Source organism: Cryptomeria japonica, chromosome 5, assembly GCF_030272615.1.
Source record: "Cryptomeria japonica chromosome 5, Sugi_1.0, whole genome shotgun sequence".
Taxonomy (NCBI): domain Eukaryota; kingdom Viridiplantae; phylum Streptophyta; class Pinopsida; order Cupressales; family Cupressaceae; genus Cryptomeria; species Cryptomeria japonica.
This window is the reverse complement of record NC_081409.1, coordinates 89331941-89350973: the sequence shown is the minus strand read 5'-3', so window position 1 is coordinate 89350973 and position 19033 is coordinate 89331941. Positions and strand designations below refer to the sequence as shown.

General features: G+C 35.1%; 1 protein-coding gene across 2 annotated transcripts; it reads left to right on the top strand.

Annotated features, from left to right (window-relative positions):
• Positions 1-358: 358 nt before the first annotated feature.
• On the top strand, positions 359-5046 carry LOC131054707 (uncharacterized). 2 transcript variants are annotated; one of them, XM_057989265.2, is made up of 5 exons: positions 362-916; positions 1208-1255; positions 3496-3558; positions 3695-3760; positions 3868-5046. In XM_057989265.2, the coding sequence occupies exons 1-5, from the start codon at positions 644-646 to the stop codon at positions 4336-4338; spliced, it is 921 nt and encodes a 306-aa protein (XP_057845248.2). In that variant the 5' UTR covers positions 362-643; the 3' UTR covers positions 4339-5046. The 2 variants fall into 2 exon arrangements, with proteins under 2 accessions (XP_057845249.2, XP_057845248.2); XM_057989266.2 differs by lacking the exon at positions 1208-1255 and having other exon boundaries at positions 359-916.
• Positions 5047-19033: the final 13987 nt, after the last annotated feature.

Genomic DNA, 19033 nt, shown 5'->3' with positions numbered 1-19033 from the left:
ATTCTAGTTCAAATTCGTTGGAGACACGATCTCAACCTCATTTCTTTTTTATGTTGGAGCTTTGCATTCAATAAGACTTGATCTTTGGTAGGATCATTAAGAACCTTTCAACTTCACCAAGAAAACAAAGACCCATTCACCAAACCACAATATGTTGAATTCATTTAAAAAAAAAAAAACTGAAGTAAATTTTCCCGTTTGTCTCATTTTAAGGGTGTTTAAGAGTGGAGAAACTTTGCAGTAGCTTGTTCATCGGTGTCATTCACAAACAATTATGGTCCAGTCTACATGAAAATCAACCCCGTCCTCCTTCATATTTCCTATTTGGTTCCTTTGCTGCGACCCCACCCCTTTTAAACCCTAAATACATCGCAAGGAAAGGAGGGAATGAGCCGGCAGCTTGCCACGTGGCATGAAGTGCCACAGCCCATCCTACGGATTTTATTTCTTCACCAATACAGCCCATCCAACTCCTCTTCTTCATTCGCATTCAGCGCTGGAAAAAGCACCCTAAACACCCAACCATGCTGGTGGCAATCTTCATGTCCACCCACAAAAATAGCAGGGAAACAATGTCTATTTAAGCCTTGTTGAGTAGCCCTACTGAGTTTTATCAGCAGCAGAAGCATTTGTAGCAACAGCTATGGAGTGGTCAAAGAAGCGCAGCAGAGATTTTACAGCAGAAGAAATGGAAGCAGCAGATGCTCTGCTAAGGCTTTGTCATTTGGGTTGCTTTTATGTTCAGTGGGCAGTCAAAAGGAGGCGATCTGCTATCGCTAGAGGTGGCTTTAGTGACACCCGCATTACCCACCAATCCAAACTGGCCAACAGAAGTCCCTCCACGCCGCTTGGCTTATCCTGGAGTGAAAGTGATGAGTTTGATGAGAGAGCAGGTGGGCTACCGTCGTCTTCAAAGGTAAGTGGGTCTTTATGATTCGCTAATTTTTGCATTAGGCTGGTTCGATTTTTTTTTGGTTATGATGGTAATGGGTTGTGGGTGATTTAAGTTGTTTATAATGGGTTTGGGGTGTTGTCTGAATTGGTTTTGTTAGTTTCTTCAAAAGTTTACGAATTAGCCATAAGTCATCTTTGAGATATTGGGTCTGAGATTTTCTCTGTTTTTGAGTTGGGTTTGTGTTTTTTCTTAGTTTTTTGAATTGGGTTTGCAATTTTTCTTAGTTTTTGAGTTGGGTTTGAAATTCTGCAGGATATGAGTGTAAAAAATGTACCTCGGAGAAGGCTGCCTAAGAAAAAGGTTGGTATCCATATTTCCAATACTCTGCGACCTTTTTCCTCCCAAACCGCAGTTCCAATGAAGTTGATCACATTTGATGGAAAACGTTAGAAGTTGTGCCTTTTTGCATACGTTTGACTGTGCTCCTTTATGGATCTGTATTTTGAACTCTGAAAATGATTGTATTGTTTTCTTGAGTATGAACTCTGAAAACGATTGTATTGTTTTTTAGGTCTGTACATGTGTTTATGTGCATGTGGTTCTCCGGGTGTCTATAAAGTGTACAATATTGATCAATGGAAGCAAGAAGCACATAAAATGTACAATAATCATCGACTATCTGATTTGTTAGATATGGAGCAAAGATAATACATGCAACACTTGTCTTTTCTTTTTCATGGATTTGTGTGTTTTCTTGCGGTTATTGGCATGTGATAATTATGAACGAAATTAACTAAAGTAATCATCCCAATCCTTGTTGTATATGTATATATATGTTTATACTGAAGATTGATTGTGTGTGGCCTTGCATATAGTTAGGATGTTGAAATGTCATAGATATGAATGAAATTAGGGCAAGCATGCACCCCAGTGCTTGCTACACTGATACTCAAATTACTCAGGGTACTTAATGGGGATGGCTACCATCTGTAGATAGTTAGAGATGTCTTCTTGTTCTTCTTCATCTTTGAAAAGCATGCAAGTATAAGCCAGCATCACTTGATTGCAAGAACTGGAAATTGCACCATGCAGATAGAGCAGATATACTCTAATCTTGTAGAGATACATGGATAGAGCAGGTATGTGCTATTCTCTAGAGATACATTTGTACCTTTTAAATCCCACACTTTGCATGTGATATATCCTTGCTCTAGATCATGACCTAACAATGTGTGCGCACAACTCTATCTACAGACATGGGCACTACTTTAAGCATGCATACCAATATGTATTGGAGACAAATGTATACAACTATATTCCACAGGCTCTTGCTTCACCCATTTTCTGAAGGAATGTATTTCTACTTCTACCCTTCCCCATGAACGCTCCTTCGAGTTTTCGTCTGGCCAGGATTTAGAGGTGCCTTGCAGGCATCCCCTCTTTGTACCCCAGTGTTTTCTGATTGAGGTTTCTTCTAAGTGCCCCATTATCGTGTCCCAGAGAGTGTGAGTATGTGTTTATACATTGACAATCATGACCATACAGGTGTGCACCTTGCGTTGAGCATAACCTGGAATGATATATATATATTTTTTTAACAATTTTTCTGGTTTAAACTGTGTTCAAGTTTTTTAGAAAGTTGTCATTTCAGATCATACTACATGATCCATCATTAGGATGAGAAAAATGTATGTTAGAAAATTGCAGGAGCAAGCTAGTATAAGTAGAGAATGAGGAGAGCAAGGAAGGAAAATGTCACAAGGAGGAGGATAAAAGAAAAGGAAAAAAACAAAAATGAAAAATAATACAAAGAAAAAAGAAATGCTGATGAATAAAGAAAAATAAAAAATAGATGAAGTAATTAAAGCAAAAATGTAAATTGAAAATATTACATGATTTGGTATATTTACAATGTTGTACTAATTTCATTTTTCATTGTTTATTTCTTTTCATTGTATATGTTTAAACTTTAATTTCTATATATATATATATTTTTTTTTATTTTTTATTTATTGGCATTTTTTTTTTTGGTTTATATTGTTTTTCATTTTTGCCTTTTTCTTGTTTTTGATCTTTCTTCTTGCTGGCCATTTCCCTCCATGTTCTCTTCGTTCTCTATTTGTACTACCTTGCTCCTGCAATGTTCTAAAATACATTTTTCTCATCCTAATAATGGATCATGTATTATGATCCAAAATGTTGTTTTAAAAAAAAAAAACTCACAACAGTTTAATCCAGATAAATTGTTAAAAATCCTGGAAATATAATATTTATGAATATATATGTTTGTTTACATATATACTGTATATTAATTAGTGAATATATACACCCCAACACACCTTTAGGTTTGGATATATATGTATGCAGAGTCGCAGACACATTTTTAGATGTGCACATATATGTCTGTTTTGCCTCTGGCTTTATATATATATATATATATATATATGAACGTCTGAGTGAGAAAATACACACTTGCATTTATACATGCACATTTTTGTATGTACAGACTTTTGTGTTACTGTGTGAATAAAATGTTCCTCTCTTGTTGGAAAGGTAAGAGATCTTGTACGTGACTAACACATAGGTTTTGATGAATGCAGACACATAAGGAATTGAAAGAAATGGTGAATACGCTCTCTTTAGAAAAGAGTAGATTGAAAAAGGTTGGCTTGTTTATCACTTGTTCCACACTATTTTAATTTTTAAATAATGTACCATCTCTGGATGCATCCAAACAAGTGTTTTGCACTAGTTTTGGTCAAAGGAAATGTTTCTCATGACTATTATGTTTTGGATCAGGAGGAAGAGCAATTGATGAAAACCTATCAGGAGCTACGAGAGTGGAACCATCATTTAAAAACAGAGGTACATCCTGTTATTTGACTGTCATTTTTGTTGTTTTTTTTTGCAAAGAGTTGAGAAAATAAAAAATTACACTTTTACTGAAAGATGGCTGCTTGTGGTCTTTGCAGTTAGCAGCCCGCCTTAATCAAAGGCAAGAGCAAAAGCTGCTCTCCACTCCCCAGCCAACATCATCTGATAGGGGTTCAAGCCATGGTACAGAAGCTTTTGTTTCTGTTGATGATTCATCGAGACATAATGAACTTAACTCATCTGACCATTTTGTTGGCACATTTGCTTTAAGCACCGTGCATGATGAACCTCTGCATGTTGGAGTGCCCATTTATCCACATGAAATTGAATCTTCATCCGGGTCTGAGAATGGGGACTCTTCAAGACCTACCAAGGATCCTTCCTGTTTATTAGGCCTACCAGATCTGAATGCTCCTACCGAAGCTATGTGTGATACAGTTCCAAATGGTTTTCATGAAGAAATGCTTCTTTCAAGGAATAAAGTTGCTGTTGCTGCTGAAGCAAGGAGGCGGAGAATAGAGCTTACCAGAGTCAAATATGCCCAGACACGTAAAGTTCGATCAAGATGAATTAAGTGCAGGCTATACTCGGTATTGCATTAAAATTTCAGATGTGAAATCTGATGTGTGCTTTAAATCATGCATGCTTCTATGTTGTCTTCTCCCATCAACAAAAGATTTTGCAGTGTAGGTTTAGTTCTTGGATTGATTCAGTAAGTACAGAGTTTTGTAGAATGGAATTAGTCTATTAGATGTCAAAGAATGCTGCATAGTTGGCTAAATAGGAATTAAATTAATTGATTGAAATTAGTCGGAATTACTCAAGGACTTAGGCAGTAGACACATTTGTTTAATGCTGGTTAAGGTGGATGGTAGCTGCAAATGGGGCAAACCATGCTGGTTCTGAGCTCTGCATTAACTCGTTGAGAGAGGATATGCATTCTCCATAGATATCTGACAAAGCATGCATTTGAATATATGAGGACAAAGTTGTCTTCAATGAGCTGCCCATCACAGTATGTAGGTAGTATCTAGCTATGAATTGCAAGTCTGGGCATAAATTTATGCCCTGTATACGAACTTTCTTCTCTCTCAGTCTTCTAGAGTCCAGAGGGTATAAATAAGATATTCAGAATCCTTAATTTGTATTTTAATTACCAATTTTGTTTTTCACAACTTGTGAGAAAATATGGTCATTGCAAGAGAGGCGCAATTGAAAGTGTCGTAAGAAATAAAGAGCGAATGCACCTAGGAGATTTGGTCTCCATTTTAGCATCATCTCATAAAGTTCAGTGCATGTTTATAATTGATTCCAAGGAGTGTACTTATTTGCCTATTGATCATGTAAAGTATCAATTTTGTGTTTCTTTCTCCTCTTCATTAATCGAAATTTCATTGACAGATTTTTTTTAGTTTGAGGGGAGTTTAATGCTTGAGGACTGCTTCCAGGTACTCGATAATTGAGTACTTACGCTATTTTTGTCTATGGATTCAAATTATAATCTCAACTGATGTATTGGTTGCTTGATGATCACTTGAAGAGGGCTGACATTTGTGCACAAATGCGGCCTTCTTGCTTCGCTAACTGCCAGTCGTTTGATAAGTTTTTGATTTTCATTGTCTGGGACTTTATCTCAGCCACACAAGCTAGAGAGAATCTTTGGAAATTCTAACGATCTTCTGGTTTATAGGGTACCTTTTGCTGCAGTCTTTATGCCTAAATCTTCATATTTCCAAAATTTCAATGTGGATTTTTCAAATCAATAGAGTCATCATATTAGAGGAAGAATGTAGCATGGTTACAAGGATCATTAGTTGTGTTCAATCACATTCAAGGGTTTTATGTTTATCAAAGTTGTATGTACATAAAGATAAAGATAGTTCTGGGGTCCCCTGCAGAGCAAGACTACCATTTTGGTGCAGAAGAGGGATTGGTTTTTCATTACCTTATTATTCAGCATTACATTTATGACTTATCCTTCACTGGATTTGAACCTATCCTCCTCTGCAAGCCCACACTTTCACCATCAGGCTTACATGAGGATTATTGCCCACATGAGGATTATTTTTTCATATAATTATGTCTACTAGAATTTATTTTGTAGGGAAGATCTCACCATTTAGATGTTGGAAGACGTCAAGGTGTCTGAGAGACATCATTGTGAAGGTACTTGCCCAATACATCTAAACGGGTATCAAATTCTTGATGAAGTACAGAAATTTCGAAATTTATGACATAAAGCCAGGGCAGAACAGCTTATCATTGGCCCAGTAGAGTTCTTCACTGCCAAGCAAGGGCAGAATATTAAGTTAGCCTGTCAGGGAGTAAATTGGTAGCAGATTGCTTGCTGTAGAAAGATTTCAAATCAAAATTTGAAGGAATTTCGCTCAGAATCATCACAATTTAAGAAATGAACTATAAGCATCCACACCATACAAGATGCCAAAGCAAAACCTAGTCCAGTAGGACCACTGGTAAGAAAACTGGGTGATTAAAATTTAACTACATAAATAAATTTCAAATTAAATTCTATGTATCATGACATCTCCATTGGAAGGAAACAGGGCAAGCAAGATGCTGTTAATGAGAAAAAATTTCCTGGTACAATAATTTATGAATTCTAGTAGCATGGATGAGATTCAAAGTCATTCATTTGACTCACCTTACATCAGATTTTCAATGCATGGAAGATATTCTAAATTGCCCAAGTATACAATCTTAGTTGACCTCGAGCAATTGGTCAAATACTAGTGCTTGGAATGAAGCGAAAATAATAAAGCCTAAATCCAAAGCCCGCTATCACTTACTCAAACATTTGATCTACTCGATTCTTACCCTAGATTAAATTATTTTCACGGGAAGAAAAATTCAATGATCCCATAAATTAAAAATAAACTAATATAATATGTAATTTAATACTCGTACAATTTGACAGCAAATTAAATGAAATAAGTATCAGACATAAATAAAAAGCAAGGGACAAATAAATTAAATGAAAGAACCAATTGTTTCTCAGATACATTTCGTACAGCAGCAATAAGCTCTTTATAAACAACCATATCAACATTATCCAGAATGTGAACTGTCGAGAGTTATGGAGGGAAAAACAGACCGACTGTTGGGTTTCACATTCAACAGGTCTTTGGTTTGTGAGGTCGTGATGGTGACTCAGACAAATTTGGCTGAATGGATACACCTAAGTTCTTAGCTTTTAGCTAAAAAATAACTGAATTAAGAATCCTCCAAAAAATTAAATAAAATAGAATATTAGCGATCAAGTTAAATAAAAAAATATAGAATATTAGAGATCAATGTGTTGCATGAGATTTACATTTGTTATTTAAACATTATTAAATCTACATTAATGTTTTATACGACTTTGTAGATTAAAAATCTTCAAAAAAATTAAATGAAATAGAATATTAGTGATCAAGTTAAATAAAAAAATATAGAATATTAGAGATCAATGTGTTGCTTGAGATTTACATTTGTTATTTAAACATCATTAAATCTACATTAATGTTTTATTCGAATTTGAATTTTAAGGTATCTTCTTCCTCTTTTTTTTTTTTTTTTAAAGGCTTTACCAAGATTTTATAAATATTTTGCATGCACTCAACAAATATGTTTATCCAATTTTCACTTAAAGGCAAGGGTTGGTAACCTTTTTCATTATAATTGTTTTTAATATTAAATTTATTGATATTTTATAAAGCTATTTTTTATAAATCATTTATCATATGATAAAAGTTATAATAATAAATTATTGGTTAAACTTTATAATATTGAGATTCGTAAATGATAGTGATAACTACTAACTTTAAACTACCTTGCTAATAATAAAACATCATTAATATATTTTAAAAGGACATTATTTCCTTACTTCATGATTATCTTTTATGTTTTCTCTTTGAAAGTTTGTTTAAAGCAAAGATTCTCATAACACATAATGACCCTTTAAGTTATTCTTAATAGTAATTATATGTTTTTATTTATAGTAATTCTATATTCTTACTACCCTCGTTAATGGGGCTTAGAGAATTAAAGTCCCAAAATAAACGAAAAAGAGACCAAATGAGAACCACCACAACATGGGTGGTTCAAGCTCAACTTTGACGAGGCCTTCCAAAGGAAACTCAAGTATTTTAGGCTTAGTTGAATAATTCAAGATTGGGACGAGATGTTGCTTGGTAGTATTTCAAGAAAATAGCTCAAAGGAACAAATAATGAAGCTAAATTGCAAGCATTCAATTTGGAGTTGCAATTATGCCTAAAGCTAAAAATAGGTAAAGTAAAAAATCAGGGAGATTCCTCACTAGTAGTTAATGCATTAAGGATTTTTTTTTGCAAGGATGGAAACTTAGATCTTTATTAGATATAGCCATCGACATTTTATTGAAGTTAGAAGATTTCTTAGTCGATCAAATCTATTATGAGGCCAACTCAAATTTATTTGATAGTTTTGCCGACATGGTAGTTGATAGGCTTGAATGAATTGAAATAGTGCCGGTTCAAGAAGAGTCACACAATCATTCCCTTTCACATCAATTAGATAAAGCACTCAAAATAATCCCAAATGAAACTCTTGGAGTAAATGAAGTTGCTAGCTAAGGACAAGCTTGTGAAGCCCCATTCATAAACATTTAGCCACTCGTGTGAGATTGAAGGTATTGAGTTAAATTCTTGAAAGTTAGTGCTTTTTCTTGTTCATAATGTACAAGATGCAATTTCAAGAGTGATAAGAATGGACACTCCCATTTGAGTGTTGTGTCGACTTGAATTTCATCATCAGAATACTACCTGCAACATGTTAGTTTCACAAAATACAAAGGAAATGTTACAGGAAATCTAAACTCAACAAATGAAACTACATGGAATGAATATTAAAATAAAAACATTTTTATCTTCATGATTTAAGTCTCATTGTGTCCAAACTCCACTATTCTTGGTTGTAGATGACGTGCTCTCAGAAAAGCACTGATAGCTTCCAAGATGACATATGAAGAATGGACTAATAACTGATAGTTAACTAATACTATGATATGCAATGCAAATGATTTAAAGCTAAATGATTATGCTAAATTGCTTCAAGGTTAAAACTCACAGATGCATAACTTTTCTTAAATTGTTAACTTGAAAACTCACTTGAAGACTAACTCTTTTTCAACTCAAACTTCCACATTTATAGATTTTGAGAGGATAAGATGATGTGGCCTAAATCAACGTTCATGATCAGATCTGCAGATTTGGATGGTTGTGAGTAAAGGTGAAGGTTGAGAGAAAGGGGGAAGGAGAAGACAAGTGTCACTCATCTCACCTTGACTGGGTTGCTAACTGAGGAAATCTAGGGATGGTTGGAGAAGATTTAGGCATGAGAGGACAAGTGGACTAAAGTCCTTCCTAAGATGTAGGGATGTTGGAGAGAATATAGAAGAAGGTAAAGAAATATGTGTACGTACACAATATTTCATTTATTTGGGAAGTTGAAGATCAGTGGTTAATAAATGTTTTATTTATTTTAATTTTGTTGAATTAATTTAGCCACATGATGGATGAGTTGGCAAAGGAAAAATGAAATGGAGATGAAAGGATGAGTTGGAAATGAAATTAAATAATTGAAAAATCATTTAATATTTGAGACTATTGGATAGAAGAATAACCATTAAATATTAGATAATTAATTGATTGAAGGAATAATTAAATATAAGATATTTAATTAATTAAAGGAATAATTAAATATTAGATATTTAATTAATTGATTAGAGGAAAAAGATAAATGAATTTATTAATAAAATATTTCAATTAAATTAATTAATAGAAGGACATGAAATGAATTAAATAAATTAATCTTTTCAAATTATTTATTTAATAGAAGAATAATTATTAAATAAATATAAAATAAATATAAAATAAATATAAAATATTTATTTAATTGCTCATAGCCATTTTTATGTGTATGCATTTTACCCCTCTTTGAAATGATGTCGAGACAACATTGTTTCAAAGATTAAATCAAGTCTTGAGTGTGCCTGATGGAGATAAAAATCCTGATTGTGTGCCCCCTCGAAAGATTGATTGTGAAATTGTTGAAAATTTTGGATAAGCTATTGATCTCACGATAATTGAAAAGGTTCTTCAATTAAATTCATTTATGAAAAATAAATAAAATTGCCCCATTTAAAAGCATTAATTACCCTTACAAATGGTAAATATAAAATTAATCAAAGGTAATTTTAATCTCATTTACATCCTTGTCAGCTTGTGAAGAGAATTGTTTTTGGTGAGGTGGCAAAATGGTGATTCCGTTCGAAAACCATCGATTTGAATGCGTTCAATGATATCAGTGACCTCCTGACTATGGTTATCCGGTATGTACCTTATCTCGAGCTCTTTTTTTTTTGCAACTTGTCATACGATTTTCCTTGTTTTTCGGCGCATGTGAGGCTATTTTGAATTTTTTTCGATTTTCGACTTTTTTTTTACACCTTTGTTTTGTATGTTAGCGCTTTTGCATTTGATGTTAACGCTTTTGATAGTTTTAGCGTATTTGTTTGTTTTGTTCACGCCTTTATGACATATGTTAGCGCTTTTGTTATGTCAGTGCTTATGCTTTGAGTGTTTGTGCATATATTAAAAAGGGTAGCACATATGATTGTTTCACGCTTTTGTTCCAAGGGTTAGCACTTTTGCGAATAAGGTTCACGCATATGTGTGTTTCAGTGCCTGTGTTCAATAGAATAACGCTTTTGTTAAAAAGATTAGCGCTTTTGTTTCAAATGAATTTGTTTGATGTTGTTCATGTTAAAATTCATTTTGATGATATGATTGATGCATTTTGATGCGCAATTGTGATTGAAAGGTATTTGATTGATGTCTTGATTAATATAAATTTTATAATGTTGATTGATAGGATAAACAATTGATTGATTGATTTGATTTGATTGGTAAATTGATAGATTAGCTCTAAGAAACCGATGCAGTTTCTGATGAAGAGCATAACAGAGATTGATTGAAGTCATTGATTAATAGTGTAGACGTATAAAAATGACCATATTCCTAAATGAATATCTTATGTTCATTTTTCTATTTAATTAAATCCAATTTAATTGAATTACTCACATTCCTCTATTAAATTAAGTAAATTACTCCATTTATTTAAATTAAATTCACTAGACCTCTTTTACCATTTAATATGATAAATCATTTTATTCAATTAAATCCCCTATCCACTTTTTAATTAAATTCAAATTTAATTAAATAGTTTATCCTAAATTGAATAAATCTAATTTATTTAATTTCCCCAATTGCAACCAAATTGAATTAAATTTATTTTATTCAATTAAATCCTATTATCCCTCCATCTACTTGCAAAATCCTACATATTCCACTTGCTTCGTAAACCCTATTCCTAACCCCCCTTCTAGACTCTTCTAATTGCTTCCAATTAGCCTAACCCATCTCCTAAACTTTGCCACATCCCTAAGCAAGGGAAAGTCACTTCTCAAACCCTCAAAGTCTTTGAAAACCCTTAAAGGCTTCAATCACTTAACTTTGAAAGTCTCCCAAACCATTAATGGTTAACTCAACCCTCTAGCATGATTAAAGAATTTCCCTACACTCAACCTCCATGTAACCCAAGGGTCTCATCAAGCATTTATTGCTTTGACCATGGTTATCCTTAATCCTTTGCACAAGAGTTTATCCTTTGGATAAAACCTTTATCCAATGGGTAATCCTAACTTAACCATAACCCTTACCCCCTAAGATAACCATGAGGTCTTCTCAAGCATTTAATGCTTCTTACATCTCCTCTCAACCAACCCTATGTTGCCAATTGTCACCATTTCATTGGTGAAAATTGTGAACATGGATTGAGCAACTTTCAAACTCAACCCTTGATTACCTCTTTCAATCCTGGCCATTCATTACCCTATTTTTGCTATAAATAGAGCTCTCATTCCTCCATTTTAAGGATCCAAGTCTTTAGCATCATACTTATACTAAAATCCATCCAAGCTTTAATATATCATTTGTGCTCATAATTTAGCCTCTCTTTTCAATAGGAATTAATCTAAATATGCATGTTTAGAGTATTTTCCTTATCATTTAGCTTAATCATAGACTAGTATATCATGCTAGGATAGTCTTGCTACTAATCTTGTCATCTTATAATCTAGTTTATTGCATTTATAGGATCATGCATAGCTTAGGATGCATTTCATCTTAAAATCAACCAAAGCATCCCTCGTTCTTGCATTTGTCATCCCTAAACCACTTTGCTCAGTGATCTGAGAGCAAAGACATTGGTTTGAGGGACCTTGTGAGATAGAGAACCATGGAACCAACCTTGGGAAGCTGAGCCATACTTCATGACTCCATAGCTTGCACCAAGAAGTCCTGTGGGTGTGTGGCCAAGTCTCCCTAGAGCTTCATTTTTCACATTTCAAGTTCTATCGACCCGCTTTTCCCGCATACAGATAAAAAACCATGATTGGTAGGTTTAGATTGATTTGATAGGATGATTTTCTTCATTTGAAAAGATGTACCAATTGTTGATGTGATAGATTAACGATCTCTTTGATTTGATAGATTGATGAGTGATGATAGATAGAGATCAAATTCTCTTGTTAAACAGGAGAAACTCAATGTTCTCCAATGTCGGGAGAAATTCTCAGCTATGTGCCACTTAGTGCCAGAGCTTACACAGGCTGAGATTAGATACATAGATGCCTCCAGATTATGCCATTTGTTATATATGCCTGATATTACCCATAATAGGGGATTGTTGTCTGCCTTAGCAGAGAGATGACATAGTGAGCATAACACTTCCACTTGCCCACTAGTGAGATTAGTGTGACACTTGAGGATGTCTACAGGATTCTCTACATCCTCGAGACAGAGGCTTACAGAGCCGTATTTGGTGATGAGAGCATTTCCAAAGGAGAGATCCGATGGGAGGATATGCTCATGTATTACGAGACTCTCCCTGTGATTCTTGCAAGTTTGATTGGTGGATTTATCTGTCCAGACATGAGATCTTGAGGTTTTGCTATTGGTTGGGGTGAGATTATTCAGAGCATGATGTAGCATCAGACTCGATATGTGTGGGGTGTTTGTATGCTCGCTCATTTGTATCATGATCTTCATCAGGATGTTTTCGATGAGAGTGCTAGTCTGTCTACATGATGCACACTTTTACAAATATGGTGTTGGGAGCACATTGCTATTAAACTATCCATTATAGAGTTCATGGTGAGAGGTAGTCATATGTCTATTTATATGCAAGTATTTGGTGCAGAGGCACCTAAGCACACAAGCATACTAGGAAGTCAAAAGTCATAATATGAGCAATTTTATTGTATTTGAGTCATTCATAATGTATTAAGGTTATTTGAGTCCATTGAATCATAATATGTAAGGCTAAATGAGCCATTTTGTCCAAAGATGTCATATTTGGTCCATCTTTAAGTGTTAAAAGTGTCCATGTAAGGGTTAGAGTCATTTATGTCAAAAATGCAAAAATTGTAAAAAATGCAAGGTTGCAACATTGCCAAAAAGTGCAACAAAAGTGTAAGAATGAAATCCAATGGTCATGAGGTGGTTAGAGTAGTTAGGAAGGAGTTGGAAATGGTTTATAAAACCATGTTTGGTTGAAATCAAGGGGGCATATCAGTTTGGAGGGGATTTGACAAGGATTATGATAGGGAGGATAGTGCTAGGTGGTTGTTAAGTGGCTAGTATGTTTGCTAAGTGATAGATCCTTACTATTTTTGGGGTGTAGTCCCCAAGGATAGAGTGCAAATAGCTCAAAGGCAGTTTAACAACTCACCTTGATCCACCTCCCTATGTCAAACTCTTCTTGGCTACTCAAAGGCTCCAGCTCCCTGGTTGTTGACATTCTTTCAAGTGCTCCAAAACCAACTTATGAAGCCAAACTCACCAAATAGGTTGAATTCATGTTTGGTTGACCTGTTTCAACTTGATTTATTGGATTTCATGCTTTGCAACCTTCACTGGCATACTCGATTTGACAAAAACTTGGTTTTAGGCCTAAAAGAGGCTACTAGGCATTAGCCCTCCATTTGGGGTTTTGTGCTCACTCTGCTCAAGCGTTGGACTTCCAGACTAAAAGCTTCACATATATGGATACCCTTTTGGGAATACTTGAAGATTTTCAAAGTCTCAGGGTCTCTCAGGCCTTCTCCATGACCGTCCCAAAAATGGGTGAAAAAGGAGGGCTTGGTAGGGTTTTGATGGTGAAAACCAAGATTCAAACTAAAGACCTCCAATATGGAACAAAAAACCTTAGCTCCATCATACTACTAACTAATTAGGCCACAATAAAGAATATTTACACTTCAAATTTTGGAGAACAAGATTTTACAAAAAGTTGCTTATGAGGAGAATGCAACAATTTACAACTTTTCCATTATTGCCTCTTCCAAACACATCATTTGCAAACAAAAACCAATTGCATTCAACATGTAGACATGTCTACCATTTAGAAACAAAGGAGAGTCATGTTAGCCCTGCATACAAGCATTAGGCAATTACAAATAACAGATTATTTCACTGTCAATGCTAACTGTCACTGCACTTTTTCCTTTCACAGTTTTTTTGTTCACTGTGACCTGCACTTTCACTGTTAAAACTCTTTACAAAAAGTCTGTTTTGTGCTCCTTATAAAGGTTCTGTCTTTAATGGCTTATTGACCTTCATACCTATCATTTTGAGGGAGAAGATTACATATATAACTTCAAAAGAAAATGTAAAACTTAGTCCTAGTTGACTGTGACAGCCAACTAGCATTACAACCTTGCCTCAAAGATCATTGATTGATCTTGGCAACTTCAAACCCATAGATAACATCAAAATCACTCCTTGTTCTTGTTTGCAAGCAATTAGAAGGAGGTACAAAACCTTACAAGCTCCAATGTATGATGGAGAGTAGGCTAATGAAAGGAAATTGACTCTAAAACAGCGACTCACTGTCTTTTACATTATTTTCACAAACTAAACATGAAAACATTCTCCTTATGGCTTAGAAAGTCTCTTTGCCTTGACATAAAAACTTAATCATCAAGGCAAGTCTGTTCAACTATTAAATGCACTTGCTATAGAAGAGCAAAGCATCAAATTTCTTCAAGACCCTAGCCAAATGGCACACTTGCCTAGGGCTCCATTGCCACAAAACTCCTTACACCTGCACTCTTGAAGACAAAACATGTATTTACATAATTTACAAGTTGACCAATTGGTTCTTGGGAAGCCATGAACATTTTGGGACTCCAAGAAGCCAAGTTGGTCAAGCATCCTTGCCAATTCCTAGACAAGGCAGTGAAACTGTCAAATCAAACTAATTTTGCTACAAACTCAAAACTTGATAAAATCAGATGCCACCAAAGGGAAAAGATTAAGAAAACATATTAGAATCTGAAAATGAAAGAACAGTACGGCCAAGTACAGTTGGTGTACGGACTGCTGTTCACATGGAGCTAAAAACTAGAGAAAAACCAAGTAAAACTAGTGCAAGTTTGCAAAATGCTTCATAACTTCGAATGATCAAACCTTACAATAATTAAAACAGGAGATTAAATACCTTTCCAAGTTGGTTAGCCTCCTGTACGGACAGGTACATGTCCAAGGGCACTTAAATTTGACATTTTGATGCCTAAATGACAACTTTTGGTGCCTAGAAAATGCAAGATTGACCTCCAAAACTAACAACCACCTAAAAACACTTCTCACACTTAGAACCCAAGCATAAAACATGTCTAAAACTTTTTAAAACAAAAACCACATTAAAAACTCATTTTTCCATCATTTTGCCAGGCAACACCAAACTGACAACTTTGAGCAAAAAGATGAAAACAAGAAACCAAAACCACACAATGAGTTCAAAACTCATCCAAACAACCTAGAACAGCTTCAAAAACATCCTAGACAACTTTCCAACTTAAAAGTAACAAAAATCAAACCTGTGATGAAAATGAAGCTGAGAATGAAGCTAGGTGCTCCTGCACCAGATTATCCATCAAACCCTCAAACTGTCATAAGGTTTTAAGGAATCCGTGACTATCATAGATCCATGGAGGATCACATTTGGTGTAATTTTTATATGTAGATGTTATTGAATGATATATTAATGAAATATATTTCGGATTAATCCTTTCTTATGCATTTTTGTGGAGTATTTGACAAGATATGTTTGTTTTTACAAAAATTGTCGAAAACCTGACAAGGGTTACCCGTTTTGGAAAAATCCTCATAATTTTTTATTTAACTGTTGGATCTGGCTATAAATTTGAGAGAATTTGTGTAACTCATTAATCTAAAGTCGGACTGGAGAGATTTTATTTATGAACAATATTTAAAAAGTTATTGATGACTGTTTGCTATAGTTCATGGTGAAAAATAGACTGGTGAAGGCAACAACAGTCCGGTTGCAGTATTTGGTGTGGTCACATGAGGAATCGTAATGAAGAAAGGCCATATGTGTTGGAAAAGTCTCTGAATCCTCTTTCCATTTATTTTTGTCTGACTTAATTTGGTTAAGAATTGAATAATTTGTGATCATTTTGGTGAAAATAGTTTTTAAAAGGATGAAACCCTGAACTAGGGTATTCCATGGCAATAAAGAATTTGTTCTCTCATGTTATGGTGAATGTTATGATCTTAAATCTTGAATCAAGGTCTGCAGGGATGGAATATAACCTTTGAAATTGGGTTGGAGTTGAGAAGAGTGGTTGATCTTTTATATGCCTCTTGATTCAAGTTTAAGGTCTTGTATTAGTTTTGGGTCAGTAATACCCTTGATTGAAGGTTTTATGGTTTATGATAGATGCTCTGCATCAGTATCCTTACTTAGAATAAGCTGTGTAAGATGGAGTATTAGCATTGGGTTCTAGATTCACTGGATAGCGTTATTTGGAGACCTTATATCGACTGTGAGCCATAGATGGATGATGCACAAACATTACCATATATTATGTAGAGTAGATATCTCATTGCTCATACTCCATACATTATTGAGCGGCACTTGATTAGTCACATTTTGAGATAGTTTGGTATCATTCAACACATGCCTACTGGTGTCACTATATATGCACGACGGTACAAAGATAGGCGAGATTGGGGACCATCTTTGTCTTTTGAGATAGCACGCACAGAGTTTCTGGCTACTCCTAGGGTGGCTTATGATTTGAGATTACACATTCTAGATCCTAGGGTGACCGCAGATTATGCTCAGTACATGCTTGCACACCCGTTTCCTTGAATTACCAATCCAACAGACCCTCCTCCCATCTTAGGAGATGAGGAGGATGATTCAGATGATCCCATCATTAGAAGACGAAGACAAAGACGAGAGATTAGAGCTTAGAGCTTCTCAAGAGGCCGAAGGCGATGGAGATGAGGGAGGAGATCGAGGCGAAGGTGGTAGGAGACCTAGATGGAGAGGAGGTTGATTAAGAGTCTGTGGAGGACCTTTTGGACCGGTTGGCAGGATTGGGAGACCACTTCCCATGGGTGGGCGAGAGGCAGGACAAATTGGGAGGGATACTGGCAGGGCAGGTATGAGATTAGTGAGAGGGTTACCCTCTACAGGAGGTTGCAGGATTACTAGACTAGATGGAGGTTGCGGGAGAGGCATTGATTTTGGTTAGATTTAGCCAAACCCTAGGGTTATTACAACTCATGGTGGAGAGGAGGAGGATCCAAAGGATCATGTTCCTCTTATTAGACAATGGGTTCTAAGAGCTACTCGGGCTGAGATTCCAGCAGATGGATAGGGAGGTGGAGATGAGAGGATTGAGGGTCATGTTCCTCAACAAGATGTGCCAGAGCAGGATACCTTGGAGAGTCTCAAAGCACAGATAGATCACCTTAGAGAACAGGTACATACACTCATGACAGAGAGAGACAGGGCTGTTAGGAGACAATAGGATACTTAGGGTCTCCTTGATCACATTCAGCAGGTTGGATCGAGCACTCTCTCAGCTGATACCATTAGAGCACTATTTTGGGTCGGGAAGGAGACATCACATTGGCAACGATTATATGAGGATTTAGTCGTAGAGAGCCAGAGGCCAGGTAGCTATCATACCACTATGAGGATGGATACTAGCAGCGGTGGAGTCATGGGACCTCCTCAGAGGACTGGTGATCGTGTGAGACAGGCATCTGGAGTCCATCTTCTCACCCACAACCACAGAGATGGATAGAGTTAGGTAGTAGTAGCATAGGACAACCTTGACTTGATTTATATTTGATGAGGCACTTGAATTTTTTATCCGATATCATTGTATTCTTGGACTTTTATTATTTTATGATGATCTATATGCTGACATGAACTCTATATGATGACCTTTGGTTTATTATGCATGTTACTCTATATGATGATGATCTATATGCATTGATTACATAGATGATGATCTTTTCTTTTCTTTTATGATGATGATGCTCTATATGATGCAATGATGAATGCTTTTGATTTTTATTTATTTTTGATGATCATGGATGCAAAATGAAAATGATTACTAACTTAAATGATACAAATATAATGATCTATATGGGAATGCAAATGAATGATGATTTAATATGTAATTGAAATGTTTTTGATTTTGATGATTTAAAAATGCAAATGAGAATGATGACTCAAAGTGCAAAGATGCAACTATACGATCTTAATGGATAAAAAGAACTACAATGATAATGATCCTACTGCAAATAATAATGATGATATACTACATGATTATGAAATGTACTTAATGGAATGCAAATTGTTTTTGTTTGTCCAAGTATACTCAATCTTTATTTATGACCATTGATTTGTGAATGAAATGAAATGCTTATAATGCAACTGACAATGAATGCTTATAATGTAGATGAATAATGAGCTAATCTACAAATGATCTAACTAAAAATGATACTTCCATTCTTCATATGTTGTCTTGTAACAGTGCTTAATTTCATCATTGAGATTTAAAATGTTGTAAGAAAATACAAGCAACTTGATATAATGAATCAAGCTGACCTGAGTATTTCTTGCAGAACAAACAAGGATTATCCCCTTTCATGCATGACTTAGAACGTCCTCCTTGATCTTTTGCAAATCATATCCTTAGACAAGTACATACAACAATCAAAAGATAATAATCATGCCCCATCATAGCTTCTCTAGTCATGGACATCCTTGAGTCGCATAGAGTAAATGATTAGCAATAAAATCAAGATATAAACACTGAATCTTGTATGCCATTTACA